Source organism: Hemibagrus wyckioides, linkage group LG10 (genome assembly GCF_019097595.1).
Source record: "Hemibagrus wyckioides isolate EC202008001 linkage group LG10, SWU_Hwy_1.0, whole genome shotgun sequence".
Classification (NCBI taxonomy): Eukaryota; Metazoa; Chordata; class Actinopteri; order Siluriformes; family Bagridae; genus Hemibagrus; species Hemibagrus wyckioides.
In genome coordinates, this window is record NC_080719.1 from 4676957 (window position 1) to 4698893 (window position 21937).

Sequence of the window (21937 nt, forward strand, 5' to 3'; positions counted from 1 at the left end):
TTACATGCACATGAATTTAATATGGAGTTAAACGCAAGCAATGACATGTTTCATAGACACTCCACACCACTAAATGTTTATGAATGGATAAAAATGGAGTATAATGTATCACTGCTGTAGTATAAAAGTAATAAAGCACTTCATAACATGATGTTATAGGAAAATAATCAACGATGGGGTGATTGGATGAAGCAGAGTTGCTTTAAGTTTTTTTCTCTCTTTTTTAATAACAGCATACTAAAGTAAACAAGCACACATTTGGTATTTTAGACAGAGTATTTTATTCTTTACAAAATTAACTGAGGAATTTTCTTTTCGTTCTTTTCATGTTTTTTAGAGGACTTTTATGTTGAAAGGTACTGATTAAACTTTCAGTCTTCGCCTTGAGGAGGAGAGCCTAGTGAAAACAGGAACATTTGTAGATCGTTAAGTCGTCTGTGTAAAAATAATAATAATAATAATAAAGAGGGGGGGGAAACTAGCGTGACATTATTTTTTAATCTAAATTTAACGGGCTGCAGTGTGTGCGCGAGACACATCTGTGCGCGCATGACCTGACCGTTTGAAAGCGCGTGCTGTTTGAAATTGCGGGCTCTCACGAGCTAAGGCTCATTCGCTAGTTAGCTAGCTAAGTAGCTAGCATTAGCTGCTCAGCTAACAGTCTTCAAAATCGTAAATAGTAACGATAATGAGCTCCAGCACTAAAGTGGTCCAGGTGACTAACGTGTCTCCGAGCGCGACCTCGGAGCAGATGAGGACTCTGTTCGGCTTCCTGGGAAACATCGACGAGCTCAAACTCTTCCCACCAGAGTGAGTACAAAACTGCAGCGTTCTTATGCGGTCCAAGACGTCGCTTTAACGGCGGAATGCCAAACGGATGCCGAATGAAAGACGAGCGCACTACATACGGCGCACGACGCTGGTTCATTTCAACGCACTACGTAGTGCACTCAGTAGGCAGCAGCGAGTCGTTTGGGATTCAGCCAAAGTCTGAGCGTTAGCGCTGCTAGGTTGCGTTCTAGCGAACTGGTGCGCTTATAATACGGTGCAGTAAATGAGTTATAACTAGCCGGAAACTAATAATAATAGTTACTAACGAGTTTATAAATGTAATGTGACTTTTTAAACATATACACATGTTAGATTAACGTTATCATAAATGTTAGATATAGATTCAGTGTAAAATTTATATATTTTCGTCAATAAATACAAATTGAATAACAACAGGATTGTATGTATACCTATATAACTATATATTTATTCACTTATTTGCTTATTTCTCACTTATTTACTCAATATTTATTTATTTTTGCGTTTATTTGCTTATTTATTTCCTCAGTTATTTACATATTTAGTCCGTTATTTACTTGTTTTTTTAATTACGCACTTATTTGCATATTTAGTCAGTTATTTACCCTTTTTTTTTTACATATTTATTTACATATTTGGACGGTTTTGTACGTGTTTATTTATTGATTAATTTAATTGCTTATTTCTTTTTTCTCTCTTATTTAAATAGCTTAATGTAAAAGAATTTTTCATAAAATGTGCTTAAATTATTAAAGTAACGCTCTAGTGTGTTTCCTAACTTAAAGCTTAATAAAAACTATTTATAATGTCAGAATATTTATAATCTTGAATCTAAATGCAACTTTAAACTAGGAAAATTACTAGAAAAGTGCTGTGTATATGATAGAAAGCATTATATTATATATATTATTTAAATACACTGTATTGCCAAAAGTTTTGGGACACACCTCCAATTCATTGAATTCAGGGGTTTGGGCTTAGACCCTTAGTTCCAGTGAAAGGAACTCTTAATGCTTCAGCTTCATACCAAGACATTTTGGACAATTTCATGCTCCCAACTTTGTGGGAACAGTTTGGGGATGACCGCTTCCTGTTCCAACATGACTGCACACCAGTGCACAAAGCAAGGTCCAGAAAGACATGGATGAGTGAGTTTGGTGTGGAGGAACTTGACTGGCCTGCACTGACCTCAACCCCTTAGAACACCTTTGGAATGAATTAGAGCGGAGACTGTGAGCCAGACCTTCAGTGTCTGACCTTACAAATGCACTTCTAGAGAAAATTTCTATGAACACACTCCTAAACCTTGTGGAAAGCCTTCCCAGAAGAGTTGAAGCTGTTATAGCTGCAAAGAGCGGGACAACTCCATATTACATTCATGTGCATGTAAAGGCAGACGTCCCAGTTTTGGCCTGGCTCACAGTCTCCACTCTACTTCATCCCAGAGGTGTTCTATTATGGACCATGTCTTTCTGGACCTTGCTTTGTGCACTGGTGTGCAGTCATGTTGGACCAGGAAGCGGTCATCCCCAAACTGTTCCCACAAAGTTGGGAGCATGAAATTGTCCAAAATGTCTTGGTATGAAGCTGAAGAATTAAGAGTGGAACTAAGGGGCCGAGCACAACACCTGAATTCAATGATTTGCAGAGGTGTCCCAAAACCTTTGACAATATAGTGTAAAAAAACAAACAAAAAAAAGCCTTACTGCTTTGAGTAAATCTATTTAATGATCCATATTTGTCTGTTGATTGTAGAAAGGATAATTGTTTTAGTTTCCATATAGCTCACCAACTTAAAAATCCAACCCTTATTTTTAATATTACTTCTAATAATAACTTAGCTAACTTGTATTCTTTTCTTTTGTCGTTTCCACCTGTACAAAAACATCCGGCTGCACTGCAGTTCAGGTAGGATGTGTAGACGTGGAGCGTCTGTGAGTTATTTGGGATCTAAACTATACGGAAAGTAGAAGATTTATGATGGCTTGATGGGAGCAGGTGTGTCTAAACGTTATACGTACGTTTTGCAAAAGCCTTTATATTTTCTTCCAGTGATTCTCCCTTGCCTGTGACTTCCCGTGTCTGTTTTGTAAAGTTCCTCGAATCTGAATCAGTTGGCGTTTCGCAGCATCTGACGAACACGGTCTTCGTGGACAGAGCCTTGATCGTCGTCCCATTCGCTGAAGGTTTGTGTCTATCCTCACAACAAACATGTCCTGACAAATGAAAGAAAAGTGTATGATCTTAGAAACGAATCTATTTTCTTTACAGTGCTTTGACATACGAGTATGTGTTGAGTGTGTGTTAACGGAAGCCTGGTGTGTTTCCTCTCAGTGCAGTTCTAAACCGAGGTTACGTGAGCGGCTAAACTGAGCCAAAGGACAGAGCTGTAGCGCTACAGATGCCATGTGGTCATGGTTTCTAGATATAAGTACTACAAAATGTCTGTCAGCAGAGCATAGGCTCTAGTGTTGAGTAGAAAAATATCCGCAAAAACCTTATTTGGTTTCTAATCATAATCAATTTGCTATAAAATGTGTGAAAGTAGTGTAAAGTTGGACATAAAGCCAGGATGTAGTTGAATGTGTGCATCTCGTCTTCTGAGAATTCTGATCCTGTAAAATGGACTAAATAAGTGGATTTAGATTAAAACTACATCATACAAAGACATTTGGAACAATTGTGCACAGTTTCAGAGAAGAACCGCAGGCGGGTGTGATGGTCAGTTGTCCACATACTTTTGGCCATGCATTGTAGGTCGACTCTTTAAGCTTTGACTGGAGGGTTCGTAGGTAGCATACGATTATTTCTTGATTATATTCATCAACATGATGTTTAAAAATCTCTATCTATCTGTGTGGTGGCCTGGGAAAGCCGACAAATGATGTAATTTCCTGTTATACACAGTTCTGAGAATTTCTATATTTTATCTCAACCACGAGAAAATCACGTTTAGAAATTTCATTCCAATTCTACTGATGCACAGTAAATGCCTCTGTCTACATTTATAACCTAATCGATTTATGGAAAAGCATTACTGGCAAATAACTAACAGGAAATGAGTTTTCACTCTGATTATCAGCATCATCCATATCAGTCCCTGGCTCTGTTCACGTCTGCCATTAACATGGGGATCGGATCACACGTGGACCGTCGGGACACGTAGCTGAGCACTTATTGATTAGATTTCACTCATCGGTTACATGTCATACATCGTTTCCACTGGAGAAAGGCTGTTATACATATTTATTACATTTTACACCTTCTGCTAAGGAAACCTATAAATGAACGAGAGATGAGATGAATTACACGATGAGAAGCAGCTGCTTTTGTAGCATCACCTTTAACCATTAAACTAGCAGCAGAGCGCTTCTACCAATTCAGCACAATTTCCCATCTCACACTGATGAGGTATTCTCATCCCAGTGGAGCAATGCAGCAGTCGATAGCTTGGTCCTTGTTGCTATACGGGAACGCACCGAAACACGGCTTCTCTTTCATCACCTGAGGTAAAAGTAACTCGCAGGTTACAGACTTCATTTACACCGATCAAGCATAACATTATGAGCAGTAACAGGTGAAGTGAATAAGACTGATGATCTCCTCATCATGGCACCTGTTAGTGGGTGGGATATATTAGACAGCAAGTGAACATTTTGTCCTCAAAGTTGATGTGTTAGAAGCAGGAAAAATGGACAAGCGTAAGGATTTGAGCGAGTTTGACGAAGGGCCAAATTGTGATGGCTAGACCACTGGATCAGAGCATCTCCAAAACTGCAGCTCTTGTGGGGTGTTCCCGGTCTGCAGTGGTCAGTATCTATCAAAAGTGGTCCAAGGAAGGAACAGTGGTGAACCGGCGACAGGGTCATGGGCGGTCAAGGCTCATTGATGCACGTGGGGAGAGAAGGCCGGACCGTGTGATCCGATCCAACAGACGAGCTACTGTTGCTCAAAGTGCTGAAGGAGTTAATGCTGGTTCTGATAGAAAGGGGTCAGAATACACAGTGCATAATGGGTCAGGGCTGTTTTGGCAGCAAAAGGGGGACCAACACAATATTAGGCAGGTGGTCATAATGTTATGCTTGATCGGTACATGAAGTATATATCTGTTTCACCAGTTTGATGTTTCCTAGAAGATGCCAAGGCAATGTTATTAAGTAGCTTTAAAAAAGATTATTTTAACAAATGTCGAAATATAATGTTGGTAGAAAAAGTCAGTTTTGAGTAGAATTCTGTTTTGTTTCGGGTTTTCCCAGGCTTCCACAAAGACTTTCGGTCTAGAATGTTCTCTTCATCCTTTCCATAAAAATCCCCAAAATAAAAAAAGCCTGAGACTCGTATTAATGGTGGTTTTCTGTTTTGTTTTTTTGTTTTTTTTTTTTGTTCTTTGTTGTTGTGTTTTCCAGTCCTGTTTGTCCCTGATTCTACTACCAGTGCTATAAACCAGATCCAGCTGAAAATGTCATCCAACAGTTTTATCCTCTGCAGCCTGCCCTGTTTCTCCGTCTCCCTCTTTTTTTTTTATCTCTGTCTTTATCTCTCTCTCTGTTTCTCTGTGAAATGTTGATTACAGATTCACCCCATGGATTCTCGCACAACGTCCATTATTGTTTTTTTGTGTTTTTTCCCCCAAACTGGGTTTTTGCTGGCATGTCACACTTATCCTCTCCCGCTGGTGTTCCTCACATACACAGCTACACTTATTATTTCAAAATAGCGTCAAAATGGACACCAGCAAAAGCCCCCTGGTGGAAACAAACCAAGCCTTTTTGTTTTGTTTTTCGAATTTCCATAAGGTAGGGTAAGTCAGTCCATCAGTAATGAAACTGTCCATTGATGTTGAATCCGAATCATAAACTCTGTTTTGTCTATTTTGATGTTTTTGTGTGCTTTATAGCGAAGCAGCCGACGTGAGTCGCTTGTTCATAAAACAGCTAATGAAAATTGAAAGCAGCTCCCCTGGACAGCCGGCTGTGTGCTTGCTTACATTTGGTTCATGACTTAGAAAAAGTTCAGGTGATCAAATCTTGGCAGTGTGTCTAGTCATTTTTTATATATAGTAAAATTTGTTAAAAGAAAAAAAAAAAAGGCCCTCAGAAAATCGAGCCTTGATGTAAGTGGAAAAAAAAAATGTAGATGAAATCAGATTGTATTCTAAAGGCTTCTGGGTCTGTTTTACGGGACAGACGTAACGGAGTGAATGTGTCTCTGTCTCCGACCCACAGGAGTGATCCCTGATGAGTCCAAAGCGCTGTCGCTGATGGCTCCAGCCAACGCCGTCGCAGGGATGTTGCCAGGCGGCGGGCTTCTCCCCACACCCACTCCAGTGCCATCTGTGAGCATTTCTCCATCTCTGCTTCTGACACGCTGTTACATTTATTTATTTATTTTATCCATCCTGCTATCTCCTGTGTCTTACAGATTGGTGGTGTTCCTCTTGGCTCCCTGGGTGGGCCTGGCATGGACGCTATGGCAGCTTTAGGTATTCCTGGACCCAATATGAATCCTCAGGTCAGCTTTTCAAAGCTCTTTACAGTTTCTTGGTACGTTATATATATATATTCATGGCACCAAATTCAAATCATCTGTGTTTGTTTGTTTATTTATTTATTTATTTATTTATTTTTAGTCGTTATCGGCGGAGCAGATTATGAAGCTCATGGCATCTATGGATCCCAAGTAAGCCTATGAACAGTTCTGTGTCTTTTAAATAATAGTTTTCAGATATCTAGAATGTTAAAAGGACCTAGAGTTACGAATAGAAATGCTGAAAGATCTCTGAATAAATCGCAATGTTTATGATGTACCCATAGCCATCATACTTAAATTTCCATATACTGCATCCACCTCGTTTTATTCCAACCCGATTGCTTTGTCCTTTGTTATAAGCGCTTGTGTATGCAAAGTGTAAAATGATCATTAGCAGGTCACATGACCACTGACACGGAGTAATGCCCGACATGAAAGTCCACTTCATGTAGTGTCTTTATGGTGAAGAAAGGGCGCAGGACTCTTCCTACACGGGACGTAAATATTTGGACAAGATATATTACAAGAAGCAGTTTTTTATATTGTTACAGATACATTAAAGCACAATTAAATTCTTTTTTTTGCATTTCCAAGCTTTGGAGGTTGGGGTCAGAGTGCCAGGGCAGTTATGATGCAATACCCGTGAAGCAGGGAGGGTTAAGGGCCTTGCTCAGGGTGGCAGCTTGGCAGTGCTAGGGCTTGAACCCTGATCTTGCAACAACTCAGAGCATTAACCACTCGAGCATTATATACATTATCATGTGGGGTTATTCATGCTGGTCATTTTTTGGAAGGACAACTATAGAAAAATCTCTCCAGACAGTTGAACACACATCTGTGTGTGTTGACAAAATCCAAACTGAGTAATGAAGCAATTCAGCCTGAAGGTGGAGCTGTTTTTAGCTGGTGTTCATTTGAATCAACGATACAGTAATCTGAGCTATAGAACAGACATTCTGTAGAAATAAACATTTTGACCAAACCCTTGCTAAATGACCACAGGGTGAAGGAGTCTAGCTTACTGTGTTGCTTTTCTATTACAGGTTAAATCCACTGGCTGCTGGATTAAACCTAAACGCTGGATTAAAGGCAGATGCGTCAAACAAGGAGATTGAAGAGGCCATGAAGAGGGTGAGGGAGGCCCAGTCTCTGATCTCTGCTGCCATCGAGCCTGGAAGTGAGTGCTTATACATCATTATAAGTGTTATTATAGTGGAAAATCTCCCCACAAAGACGTACAGAGCTGTTCAGATGAATTAGACTGTTAGAATCCTTTACGTTAACATGTAGGGTATTTGACAGACGCTTTTATCCACAGCTTCCTTATTCTTAATTATGACCTACTTTAATTTGAGGTATCTATTTAAAAATAAAAACAAACACTGCAAAAAAAAAAGACCAAGTTTATAATATAGTCTAAATGATTTAGTATTTCCTTTTAAAAGATGAAACTAAATCAAAACATGATTAAACCTATTTCTAGATATATTTTACTGTTTCTTCATGTTGTCTTGTGCTATTGGCAGATTATTTTGCTAATTTTAAGCATTCATTTTTTTTAGAAAGAAGCAAAATTATCTGCCAATAGACAAAGAAAATTAATCTTAAATTTTGTTTATTGTTGTTAACTTATACCCTATGTAGTGTGCATCGATAGTGAAGCCATTTGGTATTTAAGCCTGCCTGTTAGTAAAATCTAAAGTATTAAAATCCAGAGCTGCTTCAAAATTTATTAAAATGTGTTTTTCAGATAAGAAGGATGACAAAAGGAAGCATTCAAGGTCAAGTTCAAGGTCACGGAAGAAGAGATCGAGGTCTCGCTCCAAATACAGGTTTGAGAAAACACTTCCTTCGCACTGTTGTGCGCGTCACAGAGTGAGCGTGACCTGGTGGGATTTTGATGCTATTTTGCAAACACATGCTCTGTTGCAGGCGTTCCAAGAGCCGGTCACGGCGACGGTCTCGCTCCAGGAGCAAGAGGAGGTCTAAGAGCCCTCGCCGGAGGAGATCTCACTCTAAAGACAAGAGGAGGCGCTCCAGGTCGAGGTGGGTAGAGTAATAAGGACAGAAAGACTGACAAATAAAACTAGTTCTCACGGTGTGGTGACTAAAGTGATAGAATGAGAGATATAAGGACAGAAAGATAGACAAAGTAGTTCTCATGAGCAAATGTATTTTGATGGACTGTACACTTATCTATCATTGTATTTGTTTTCTTCCTGTAGGGATCGGAGAAAGCGCTCGAAAACCCCACCAAAGAGCTACAGCAGTGGCAGACGCTCCCGCAGCAACAGCCGGTAGGGTCTAAAAAATATAAATATATATATACACACACTGATCAGGCATAACATTATGACCACCTGCCTAATATTGTGTTAGTCCCCCTTTTGCTTTTCGTCGAAGTACGGACTCTACTACATCCCCGAAGGTGTGCTGTGGTATCTGGCACCAATATGTTAGCAGCAGATCCTTTAAGTCCTGTAAGTTACCAGGTGGGGCCTCCATGGACTTCAAGTGTACTTTTTATAGATACTGACCACTGCAGACCGGGAACACCCCACAAGAGCTGCAGTTTTGGAGATGCTCTGATCCAGTGGTCTCACAATTTGGCCCTTCATCAAACTCGCTCAAATCCTTACGCTTGTCCATTTTTCCTGCTTCTAACACATCAACTTTGAGGACAAAATGTTCACTTGCTGCCTAATATATCCCACCCACTAACAGGTGCCATGATGAGGAGATACTCAGTGTTATTTACGTCACCTGTCAGTGTTCATAATGTTATGCCTGATCGGTGTGTGTGTGTGTGTGTATATATATATATATATATTTTTTTTTCCTTTGCCTTGAATACATGACACATCACTGCCTCGTTTCAGAAGAATTTTAAGAATGTATAAAGAGCACTTTAGTCTGTCCAATCTGTACCGCAAGCTTAAAACAAATTCAGAAAACATTTTTCTTTCCCTCTTTTCTTCAGCAAACGCCACAGGAGGAGCCGCAGCATCTCGCACTCACCGAAAAAGTCCAGATCTCCAAAGAGGAGGCTCTCTAGATCTCCATCACCCAGGAGGTACAGCTCGGCTGTTCAGGATTTAAAACAACCTATGACCCGTCATAGAAATAATAATATACCACAAACATATAAAATCGTAACATATTCTGTCTAAACACACTGGAAAGTGGCTTTCTTTATCGTGTTGGTGGACGTAGCATGAAGCAGTGGAAGAATTCATTATGATTACATGGAGAGGAATGGTTTACAGGCTACAGTGCTTTGAAAAAATTAATGCCTTCTGAGCAACAAAATCTATCAGAACCTCGGTTTTAAATGGCTGAAATGTGGACAAGACGGAAACGAGATTTACGAAGGATAAAATAATTGCGAGTGTGCTGTAATGGATAAATAATCAGTGACAAACCCAAGCGTAATTATTTTTCTTTAACAGTACATCATGTGCTGTGGTAGTCTTCATATATAAACATAAGTATGCCTATTATATATGTTTTTTCTTTCATTATTAATGAAAATTCTTTGTTACGTTTAATATTGTGGAACATCTGCAACCCTTCAGAGTGGCTAGAAACCAGCAGCTGGGATTAGTGACTGTTACAACGTGATAACGCCGGAGACTCCTTCCATAAATGTCACCTTCATATGGTTTAAGATTAAAATAAACGTGCAGCTCCACTGTTGTCTGCTCTGAATGTTAAAAAATGAATCAAGGTCTTTAGTCATTGATTAGGATAACGTATCTATCCGATTTCAGGCATAAGAAGGAAAAGAAGAAGGACAAGGAGCGAGAAAGAGACCGGGACAGAAAAGAAGAGCAAAACCGAGACAAGCGAGAACGTTCCACCAGCAAGAAGAGCAAAGACAAAGAGAAGGAGCGAGACAGGAAGTCAGACGGCGAGAAGAGCGACGTGAAGGTGCCTGAAGCGTTACAGTTCTCTGATCTCTGGCTCAAAACCTGCTTTTCTTCTGACTCGTATCTGTCCCGCAGGTGATCCGGGATTACGATGAAGAAGAGCAGGGCTACGACAGCGAACACGAGGAAGAGCGGGAAAGGAGCCCGGACATGGCGCCGTCTCCGCACGCAGACGCCGGGAGAGGAGACTCGGACCAACACAGCGACGAGCAGCAGGACGAAGACATGGACATGAGTGACTGACGGCATGCACAGGAACACCACATGATTCTGTTTTAATAATCTGCTCATGCAACATTTATGGTTCTAAATTAAAAGTGATAGTTGGCCAAAAGTTAAGTTTATTTCATTTTTCCCTTACGGCAGATGTAGTCAGTTAGACCAGACGTGTTTGGTGTTCACAATTTGCTCCTATTGTTTTGTACTGGAATGAGCCAAACAGTATGTTTTGAGTGTGTGTGTGTGTGTGATTGATTCAGATGTTCAAATGTCTGGTTGATCAGCTACATTTGGAATAACAGGAACATTGTGTTAAAGTCACAACTATCACATTAAAGTTATTCGCTGCAGAGCTGACGTTATCGGTGAAAAAAATAAAAATACGATGGGATATTTTCCATCACGTTCTTTTTACGTCACTACATCACCATCCTTACTGCTATACTCACCTGTAACATGTCCTTTTAATTCTTTTAATATCCTGACATCCATCCAGTACCTTTTTTTTTTTTTTTCCCTCCCATGTTTTATTCAGTGTAAAAAAAAAAAAAAAATCTCTCATTGGAGATTTGTGTGCTTCGCATTAAACAAAACTGATCCGCTTTAGGTTTCAAACGTGAATCATTGTAGAAAAATCTGACGTGCTGCGTGGGATTCTTCTTACTGTCGGAAGCTGGGGGAATGAATGTGTTTGCAGGGATGCTATGGAAAAAAACAAAACAAATATCACTGCACTTGGCTTTTTTATTTTTCAATTTTTGATTTTAATTTAAAATTATAACTGCTAATTTTTACTGTGAATATTACTGGTCAATAGGCTTGATATTGATTTGTTTTTGTTTTTATTTTTTAAACGATTCCAGAACCAATAGGAGCAAGGAAAACATTTCTACCATTTCAGGATTAAGAAGTGTGGGAGAGGAAGAGAGAGATGGGGGGGGGGGGATGAAGGGAGAGGTAGGCAGGGAATGATAGGGAGAGGGAAGAAGGGAGGGAGAGACAGTGAGAGGGAGAGATGAAGGGGGGGGGGGAGCGAGAGAGAGAGATATAATTATTCGTCAGCATGCAGTCAGAAGTGTAAACTGAAATTGTAGAGATGGTTCAAATGGTTATCTCGTACAGGTCAGCCTCCTGGTCAGATTAGTTTGATGCATTTTGTTTTGTTGTTTTTGCACAACCATGTGTTTGTTTTGTTTTCCAAAAATCCTGAGATTGTAGATTTCTTTAGCGAATGGTTTAAATTACGGTTATTATTTGCAGTGTTGTGAAAGTTGAAAATAAAAATTGAAGTCTTGTGATTTATTACTGGAGTTTATTTGTGGTGAGAATGGTTTCTGTAACGAGAGTTTCGTCCGAGTCCGAGACACGAAGTCACCAAACTCTTCTAGACTCCAGGAACTAACTAGGGACTTCATATTCAGAGTAATAAAATAAATTTAGGGTGTTAGTGATTCTGGAGAATTCAGTTTTTTCTTCTTTAGCTCTTGATTATACTATAAATTGTATGATTCAGGACTGTGGTTCATTTTAAATCTTCCACATGAGATACCACGAAAAGCCAGTTCCTCTCATGTGGCCAGTCAGATATATATAAGGCTCATGGGATTAATGCTGCCTTCATGTGCTACCAAAATGATCCTACTTCCCACTTCCTAACTGGTAATTACGAGTAAATCTCGTAATTGTACTCATCACTCACATCTTAATTAGCTAGCCGGCGGCATTCAGAAGTGAATCCTTTGCTCATTTGCATATCCAGGCGTGTTTGTGACATCATAAACCGAGCTCATACAAAACCCCGCCCACATTTCAGTTTTATTCAGAAATACACGGACCCTAAATGTACATTAGGACTATATGAGGAGCATAAAAATTTATTTATTTATTATTTTTCCACTGCAAGGTTTGTTTTATAAGCTCAAAGACACAAACAAGGCAATTTATAAATAATAACATTCTGAAAATAAAAATTACGCGAAAAGTGCGATTTGGTATGCGGACATTTTATTAAATACAGTTCGTCGTGAGGGGAAAAACTGTGGCATACAATGCTGTACAACTGGTTTATCCGTGTGTTCGGGTGGAAACGGTCTGGTGTTCAAGGCGCAAACTGGAATAAAACGAAACGAGACGTCCTGAAGCTGTGAAGTTTAAAATACAAATGAAAGAAGAAGAAGAAGTCGTCAAGCAAGCGCCTGTTCACCACACTAACCAGTAGTGTGGTTTGGAAGCATTTACAACATCTGACCCTTGAAAGGCCCAAATCCAGAACAGAAATCCAGTGTAGATTTAAAATAAAAAACAAAAGGGTTACATAAATAAATTCAGTTGCTTGCTGGTGTGAATTTGACCATTTTTCCTTCCCCCCCCTCTCTCTCCACTTCAGCTACACAACAAATAAAACATCCAGTTAAGGAATTTCCCATTTATATCTCATGGGCTGTTCCTCCAAACGTTTTTTTTGTTTTTTTTTTTTACATAATACAATCATAACAGGTTTGTCAGTATAGATGTCTTATCTAAAACGGTGTATATATCTACATCCATCTATCATAAAAACGAAAGAAAGAAAGGTGGTGACGTCCGCTGAGAGTCGTGCCGCTGTCGAACGGGTTTATCTTAAAACTGTACACTGCATTTACAAACCGGCGCCTGATTCTCGATTCGAATCCGCAGGAAATGATCCGATCGGGAAAAAACCTGTGCTGTTTGGTGGAACTCGTGTGGTCCCGTGCGGTCGTGGATGAAAAAGAAAGGAGAGCGAAATCGCAAAAGCGAGGAGGAATCAGTAACAGAAGCATGTCGGTGCAGAGCTCGTCACATCCTGGCTCTGGGGCCGAAATCCTAACAGAGGTATTTACAGAGAATCGTCTTAACCGTACAAAGCACATAGCGATTAGATTACCATTTCGTACGACGCAAAAAAATCCTACTCGGGTCATTTCCTCACTCTTGTTTTCGGAGGTGGAGCGTACAGTCGTGTAACAAAGGTTAATGAAAAGGTGACGGATTTAAATACAGAAGTTGTAATGCCACATTTCCTGCCAGAGTAACATGGAAGCGTTGAGGAGGAGGAGGAGCAGTCTCGACGGATGTGTTGAAGAGAGAGAGAGAGCTAAGCTGGAGCGTCGGCACTCCGAGCCGTGCTCTATCCCTCTTCCCGGTTCATTTCTTAGCTTCGAGAAAGTATTCGCTTCGGCTCGTATATCCCGTAGTCTGTCGCTACAATGTCAGTACAGCGTGATCCCTTTACCACCGATGCGGCACGAGGGTTGTGTGCATCTTTCTGCCCCTCGTATCGGAGCTCAACGACGTGACGTGATCATGGTCGCTTCCTGTTGAGAGGGGAGAGAGTCCGAGCCGAGGAAGGAGAGAGAGATGGAGATGCAGTGGAGAGGAGAGGGAAGAGGAGAAGCAGAAAGAGAAATAAAGAGAGAGAGAGAGAGAGAGGACAAAAAGAAAAAAAAAGGAAATCAGAGATCCGGGAAACGGCTGGGATCCTCTTTGTAGTCGTTCGGGATGGTGAAAATGGACTCCTCGAATTCGTCGTAGCGGAACTCCTGGAACGTGACGGTGGCCGTGATGGTGGGAAACACCGGGATGTCTGGGAAAACAAACAGGAAGTGAGAGATTTCAGGTTGATTCTGTTAACTGTGATCACCTCACCTTTCTTTAACATGTAAGGGCCCTTTTAAAATGTAAATGAGAAATCACCTTATTTATTTATTCATTATTATTATTATTTATATATTAAAATATTATTTAACATATTTGCAGTTAATAATATTTAATTATTTTAAAACCTATAATAATACAATATTTTTTTTTTAAAAATTACACAACTTAAAACTATAATAATATATTTCGAAATATTTTGATCCATAACAAATCACATGGATCTTAAACACACATTTACAATATTTCAGGAAAACAGATTTTTTTTTTTTAAAACAGGTTATATGCATATTTCTGGCCCTGAAATAAGCTCCGCCCCAAGAATCTAAACTCAGCACGATTTTTTTTTTATCTAATCAGGCATCTTGGAAGAAAAAACAAATAGCTTCTTTAAATCGGTTCGTTAGTTTGTCACACTGGGTGTAATAGAGATTTAAATAATTTTTTCGCCCTTTTTTATATAAAAAAATTCTTTTGTACTGTATCAGGATGTCTGAAAAGAGCAAAAAACTAAAAGCTTTTAATGATTTCCTGTAGGATGTACCATCTGGATTTATTTTTTTTATTTATTAAACACTTCCTAGATTTAGTTAGGTCATTAGAATAACCTCTGACGCTTCTTAGGAATAATTATTACAGTAGTGCTTGTAGTAATAAACTAACTTTTTTTTTTTTATTTGTCGTCGTTTTCTTACCTAATTTCACTGGGAAGCCTGGTGGGAGCTTCATCTGAACAAATTCTCTGAGTTTATTAAAGTGCTTGAAAGGTGCAATCACTTCTAATACGTTTAATAACCTGTGAAGAGAGAGAGAGAAAAAAAAGAAAGATTTTAAAAACAAAACTTTTATCTACAGTCACAGGATAATACACAGAGGAGGGTACTGATTCAAAATAATGGGAGGGAGAGGGAGAGAGAGAGAGAGAGAGGGAGGGAGAGGGAGAGAGAGAGAGAGAAGAAAGAAAGAAAGAAAGAAAAAGAAAGAAAGAGAACGAAGGATGAAAGAAAAAGAAAGAAAGAAAGAAAGAAAGGAAGGAAGGAAGGAAGGAAGGAAGGAAGGAAGGAAGGAAGGAAGGAAGGAAGGAAGGAAGGAAGGAAGGAAGGAAGGAAGGAAAGACAAGCAGAAAGAAAGAAAAGAAAGAAAGTTGTTGTTGTTGTTGTTGTTGTTGTTGTTGTTGTTGCTGCGTTGTTGTTGTTATAGCTGGAAGCCAGGAATGGTTGCTGTTGCTGAAAGAAAAGAAAGAAAGAGGGAAGGTAGGAATGGTTGTTGTTGTTGTTGCTGTTGCTGTTGCTGTTGCTGTTGCTGGTGCTGTTGCTGCTGCTGTTGCTGCTGTTGCTGTTGCTGTTGTTGTTGCTGTTGCTGTTGCTGTTGCTGTTGCTGTTGCTGTTGCTGTTGTTGTTGTTGTTGTTGTTGTTGTTGTTGTTGTGCGCGAAGGATGGATGGAAGGAGAGGAAGGACTTGAAAGGAAAGGAAGGAAGGAATGAAGGAAGGAAGGAAGGAAGGAAAGGAATGACTGAAGGAAGGTTGAAACGCTAAGAAAGACAAGCTAGAAAGACAAGCTGAAAGTTGTTGTTGTTGTTGTTGTTGTTGTTGTTGTTGTTGCTTGTTGTTATAAAGCTGCAGTGTTGTTGTTGTTGTTGTTGTTATGAGGGAAGGCAGGGAATGGTTGTTGTTGTTGTTGTTGTTGTCGGTTGTTGTTGCTGGTTGTTGTTGTTATAGCCGCAGTGGTTGTTGTTGTTGTTGTTGTTGTTGTTGTTGTTGTTGTTGTTATAGCTGCAGTGGTTGTTGTTGCTGTTGTTGTTGTTGTTGTTGTTGTTGTTGTTGCTTGTTGTTGTTGTTGTTGTTGCTGTTATGGCTGCAGGAATGGTTGTTGTTGTTGTTGTTGTTATAGCTGCCAGGTTGTTGTTGTTGTTGTTGTTGTTGTTGTTGTTGTTGTTGTTGTTGTTGTTGTTGTTGTTGTTATGGAAGGCAGGAATGGTTGTTGTTGTTGTTGTTGTTGCTGCAGGTAATGGTTGTTGTTGTTGTTGTTGTTGTTGTTGTTGTTGTTGTTATATGGCAGGGTAATGGTTGTTGTTGTTGTTGTTGTTGTTGTTTGTTATAGGCAGGCAGTTGTTGTTGTTGTTGTTGTTGTTGTTGTTGTTGTTGTTATGGTTGTTGTTGTTGCTGTTGTTGCTTGTTGTTGTTGTTGTTGTTGTTGTTGTTGTTGTTGTTAATGAGGAAGGCAGGTTGTTGTTGTTGTTGTTGTTGTTGTTGTTGTTATGGTTGTTGCTGTTGTTGTTGTTGTTGTTATAGCTGCAGGCTGCAGGTTGTTGTTGTTGTTGTTGTTGTTGTTGTTGTTGTTGTTGTTGAGTAGGCTGCAGGGAATGTTGTTATAAAGGTGGTAATGGTTGTTGTTGTTGTTGTTGTTGCTTGTTGTTGTTGTTGTTGCTGTTGCTGTTGTTAAGTTGTTAAGAGGAAGGCAGGGTAATGGTTGTTGTTGTTGTTGTTGTTTGCTATGGTTGTTGCTATGCAGGTTGTTGTTGTTGTTGTTGTTGTTGTTGCTGTTGTTGTTGTTGTTGTTGTTGTTGTTGTTAAAGAAAGAAAGAAAGAAAGAAAGAAAGAAAGAAAGAAAGAGGGAAGGTAGGAAGGAAAGAAAGAAAGAAAGAAAGAAAGAAAGAAAGAAAAGCAGAAAGAAAGAAAAGCAGAAAGAAAAAAAGAAAGAAAGAAAGAAAGAAAGAAAGAAAAAGAAAGAAAGAAAGAAAGAAAGAAAGAAAGAAAGAAAGAAAGAAAGAAAGAATAAGTTAAAGAAAGAAAAGAAAGAAAGAAAAGCAGAAAGAAAGAAAGAAAGAAAGAAAAGCAGAAAGAAAGAAAGAAAGAAAGAAGGAAAGAAAGAAAGAAAGAAAGAAAGAAGGAAAGAAAGAAAGAAAGAAAGACAGACAGAAGGAAACAAAGACAGACAGACAGAAGGAAACAAAGACAGACAGACAGAAGGAAACAAAGACAGACAGACAGAAGGAAACAAAGACAGACAGACAGAAGGAAACAAAGACAGACAGACAGAAGGAAACAAAGACAGACAGACAGAAGGAAACAAAGACAGACAGACAGAAGGAAACAAAGACAGACAGACAGAAGGAAACAAAGACAGACAGACAGAAGGAAACAGACAGACAGACAGACACTCACGACTCGATGCCGAGAGGAAAGTCCTGACTCATGGCGACGGTGGCTTTAAAGTTCTTCTTGCTCTCTTTGCAGACGAGTTCTCTCCCCAGGTGAGGCGCTCTGGAAGACAGATAGAGAGTTGTACAGAAAGCTGTGAGGAATCTGGAGCTGAGGAGAAGTGAAGAGAGCAGAACTGAGGCAGAGTTTAATAAGAAAGCCTTTTATTCAGCGCTGCAGCACAAAACCCCTGATTTACTGCAACACAAATCGATCGCATGCTGATTTACTGGGAAAGAAAAATGAAGATCAGACGCACTTTCCGGTCTCAGCTGTGATGTACTCCTCCCAGGAAATAGTGTTCGGGGTGGGAGCCGTCAGGGACTGGCGTCTCACCGGCTAAACACACACACACACACACACACACAAAATTATGATTCATTCAGCAAAAGACTCATACAGAAGCAGTGTATGTTACAGGTTTACACACTAGACTCGACTCCAGCATCTTTAACCCATCAAATAATTAAAAATTGAGCAATTTGTTGTTTTTTTATTTGCTTTTTCAGTTTTATGTGATGTGAAGGGGAATTTGAATATCCAAGCAACCGGAAACTTATTTTAATGAGCCTTAAAATGGCTGCATTCAGGAAGCTTTATCTTTGTGCGAGTGGGTGTGCGAGTGCGTGTGTGCGAACGAGATCGTGTGTGCGAGTGCAAACAAGATCATGTGTGCGAACAAGATCAAGATGCGGTTGCATGTGAATGTGTGTTACATGCAAATGAGTGTTTTCTTGTATGTGCGTATGCGAATGTGTGTGTGTGTGTGTGTATGCAAATGTGTGTATGTGAATGTGTGTGTGTATGCAAATGCATGTGTATGCAAGTGTGTGTGTATATGCGAATGCATGTTTAATGACAGTAGCCTTTGCTGTACATTTAACACAAAGATCTTCAACTTCTTTCTGCACTTGCAGGCGTTAAAGTAGGAGAAAGAGGGTGGAGGTGGAAGTAGCTGATTTTCAGCCGGGTCTCAGTGTGACTCTGTTCTAAAAAGAACCGGAGGATCCTGCTGTTCTACATTTACAGGAATCTGGGTTAATAACGACAGCGGGGCGGATTAGAGCTGCTCTTTTTCCACCATACTGAGCAAGAAAAACAGGATGAATTGGCTAATCTCGTGTTACTGCAGTTCAGCTGTGCGGAGAACTTCTTGCCTAAAGAAAGTTCTAGAGAGACTCGTTCCATCACACCAGTGAAGAGGATTCCTTTGTTATCTACTGCAGATCTGGTCAGTATGGCAAACCTCTGTGAGATCTGTGCACTGGTTAGAATCCTGTGCCTTTTTGCTGAATAAGCGTTTGACAATTTCCTGTGAGTTTTCACATCATTTAGAGGAAAACGCCTAGAACTCGAATCAGAAGGGGAAACATTTCTCAGCAGTGGAAAAAAAAAGCTGGCGAGAAAACTCTCCAGCAGTCAGCGGTGAAGCTTTTAAGCAAACAAAGCGATTAAAAACCACACACAGTGTCCACTACACCAGTGACATCATCAAGTGCTTTTATATAAAGCCTTAATCCAAACCACAGGGAGAAAAAAGATGACAGACAGAAGTGTGTGTGTGTGTGTGAGTGAGTGTGTGTGTGTGTGAGTGAGGTGGGGTGGGGTGGGGGGGTTAGAGAAAAAAAGGGGTATAGAGTTTATAGATAGACAGATAGATAGATAGATAGATAGATAGATAGATAGATAGATAGATAGATAGATAGATAGATAGATAGATAGATAGACAGACAGACAGACAGACAGGCAGACAGACAGGCAGACAGACAGACTTTGAGTGATAGAGAGATACATATAGTGTGTCTGTGTGTGTGTGAGAGAGAGAGAGAGAGAGAGAGAGAGAGAGGAGAGAAGAGACAAAAATGGGTATAGAGTTTATTGATAGATAGATAGATAGATAGATAGATAGATAGATAGATAGATAGATAGATAGATAGATAGATAGATAGATAGATTTTGAGTGATAGAGAGAGAGAGAGATAGTGTGTGTGTGTGTGTGTGTGTGTGTGTGAGAGAGAGAGAGAGAGAGAGAGAGAGAGAAGAGAAAAAAGGGGTATAGAGTTTATAGATAGATAAATGTAAAAACATCAGAGTCTTACCAATACTAATACATCAATTAATTTAAAATAACCAGAGTAAAGTCTAACATTTATCAGTATTCTAATCTCACCTCAAAGTTCTGCTCGATGAGGTTGCCTCCTTTGCTGAGGCTCTCCATGATAGCCTTGTTCCTCAGAATATCCTCCTCGCTCAAGTGCTCTCTCCGCTTCCTCGACTCCAGAACCAGGCCGTTGACCAGGTAGAAATCCGCCAGGAAGTTCCCGACCCGTTCCTGTAATCGCACCCAGGATTAAAAACCCCTCCTTAAAAAAAAAAAAAAAGGACACACTTTTAGAATTTTCCACCACGGGAACATGGCTCACGGTTTTGTCCTCGCGGAAGAGCCAGCCGCTCTGCGCTCGGGAGAAGGTGATGGATTTGGTGGACAACGTAGCTGAGTAAATGTCGCTGCTCATCAAAATGTCCACCTCTTCCTCGGTCTCCATCTCCGATTCCTGTAACATGAGAAAAAGATGGAGTGAGAAGAGTTCCTCAGTGAAACAAAGACGGAGTAGAGCGTGTGATCATGCTGACCTCGTGGTGTATCCGCTGGTACACTTTCTGCTCGTTGTCCAGCACCACGAAAGACTCAGAGGGAACGGCGTCTCCGTTGAAGATGAAGCTCAGGTCTCCTCGCTGGCATTTCATGTCTGTGAAGTCGATGAGAGTAGTGTCCAACCTGAGAGGAGAGACAGAGAAACTGTCTGCTGTCAATCATTTTCTAGACTCTCCTGGAGGCGGGGCTTAGATTTTTTTTTTTTTACCATTGTCTTAAAGGCATTTTTAAGGTTTATGTTTGAAACAAATGTGGAAAAAAAAAAATCCAAACGTAAATAGTACAATTATAATGCGTATTCTGAATCCTAAAATATTCTACGTATCTTTTACATAAAAATTAATAGTTAGGAGGGGTGTATTTAAAGGTAAAATAGTATTTGAAAAAGAATATAAATTAATTCATCACTTTATCAAAAGTCTATAAAGTACCTGAGAAAATCTGTTTGGAAAAAATTTTCCGATCCAAAACTGTTTGTTTTTGGATCATATCACATAGACTCTATATGGGCCACTCCTGGGGGCGGAGCTTAGATATTATTTCCTAGCCTTAAAGGCATTTGTTTTGTTGTAAGGCTCCTGTCTGAATTTTATTCTACGACAGACGCAAGTTAATGCCTATTCTGAAATGTACTAAAATATTTCTAGTAGCTTTTACATGAAATAAAATTAAATAGTTTCTGCAAACAAGTAGTCATGTTCAGGTTAGGAGAAGAGTGAAAAGATTGGGTTTACGGAAAATGTCAAAGCTTTATCAGGAACGCTATTAAGAATGTAAAATCATTTGTTTCATATATTTCTTGGTCACTGCACCATTCAGTATTATTTCCACAGTATTAATGTCTTCACTAAATTTACAAGACCAGTCTGTGAGCAGGGGTGCACAAACTTTTAAGCGGCATTGTAATACATATAGAAATGACCATCGTGCCGATTCTGGCTGCGCTAGCTGATGTTTCTATAGTAGGAAATATTTATTCAGACCCATAGTGAGCTGAAATTATTGACTGCAGCCTATTTATCGCTGGATAAAGGAAGGTGTTTCTCCGAAGTCGTCTCTAATGGAGTTTAGTAACCTATAGGTCAAGTCTCCCTGAAGCCCCATACAGAAAACCTAACATTTAGTGTCATCGTTTGAAGAGGGGTGTTATGGGTAATGGATCGACATGGATATACTGAGTCACTTTCCACTTCAGCCCACTCCGACACAGGCGCTGATTTCACACTCCAGTTGACGCCACTTGTCATTAGTCATGCTGGAGCATGTCATAAAAAACGCATAAATGAAATAAGCCGGTTCCGGTAAATTCCATAATCAATACTTGTGACTGCTAATGGCTGTCATCATTATTATCCCCCTCCTCGTCATCATCATCGAGGTTTTGTGAGGTCTAATTGCCTCATTTGCCGCATTTCATCCGTCTACCGCACGGAAAATCATGCTGAAGAGACATCTTGTTAAATCAGACAGGCTGTAAAAATCTCTACCGCTGCAGAATCTTCTTCCTTTTCCATCATATAAAGCCGAATCCCAGCACAGGATGTGGGCAGTGCAAGAGACGGGATTTAGCAGAATGAGATGATGCTGGTGTAATCTAACCAGTCCAAGCTCTCTGACAAACACTATAAGACCAAAAGTATCTGGACACTTGTGCTTCATCCTGCATCCTGTTGCCACAAAGTCAGAAGCACGAGTCTTTGTAGGACTTTTCGCAGAGATTTCTCTTCACTGGAGATTCGAACACTGCTCCAGCACAACAACATCGCTGTGCAAAAGCAAAGCACAGAGCTCCATGAAGACATGATGTGGAGGAGTGGAAGAACTCCAGTGTCCGGCACAGAGCCCTGACTCTGACTCGACCCCACTGAACACCGCTGGGATGAACTGAAGCTTGAGCCTCCTCAACATCCCAACATCA

General features: G+C 40.0%; 2 protein-coding genes across 3 annotated transcripts in view; one reads left to right on the forward strand and one right to left on the reverse strand.

Annotated features, from left to right (window-relative positions):
• Positions 1-372: 372 nt before the first annotated feature.
• srsf11 (serine and arginine rich splicing factor 11) lies at positions 373-10848 on the forward strand. 2 transcript variants are annotated; one of them, XM_058400410.1, is made up of 12 exons: positions 373-810; positions 2863-2996; positions 6036-6145; positions 6232-6321; positions 6440-6489; positions 7383-7516; positions 8090-8171; positions 8272-8385; positions 8565-8636; positions 9320-9412; positions 10110-10269; positions 10344-10848. In XM_058400410.1, the coding sequence occupies exons 1-12, from the start codon at positions 689-691 to the stop codon at positions 10509-10511; spliced, it is 1329 nt and encodes a 442-aa protein (XP_058256393.1). In that variant the 5' UTR covers positions 373-688; the 3' UTR covers positions 10512-10848. The 2 variants fall into 2 exon arrangements, with proteins under 2 accessions (XP_058256393.1, XP_058256394.1); XM_058400411.1 differs by lacking the exons at positions 373-810; positions 2863-2996 and adding an exon at positions 5708-5826.
• Positions 10849-10987: 139 nt separating this feature from the next.
• The window catches only part of ankrd13c (ankyrin repeat domain 13C), a 41107-nt gene continuing 30157 nt past the window's right edge, over positions 10988-21937 (reverse strand). The window contains exons 7-13 of the mRNA XM_058400409.1: positions 19998-20142; positions 19787-19918; positions 19534-19695; positions 17623-17702; positions 17328-17426; positions 14858-14958; positions 10988-14091 (exon numbers count right to left, since the gene is read on the reverse strand). Of these exons, the coding sequence (XP_058256392.1) occupies positions 13961-14091; positions 14858-14958; positions 17328-17426; positions 17623-17702; positions 19534-19695; positions 19787-19918; positions 19998-20142 (850 nt within the window). The 3' untranslated portion in view covers positions 10988-13960. The remainder of the gene's footprint in view (positions 14092-14857; positions 14959-17327; positions 17427-17622; positions 17703-19533; positions 19696-19786; positions 19919-19997; positions 20143-21937) is intronic.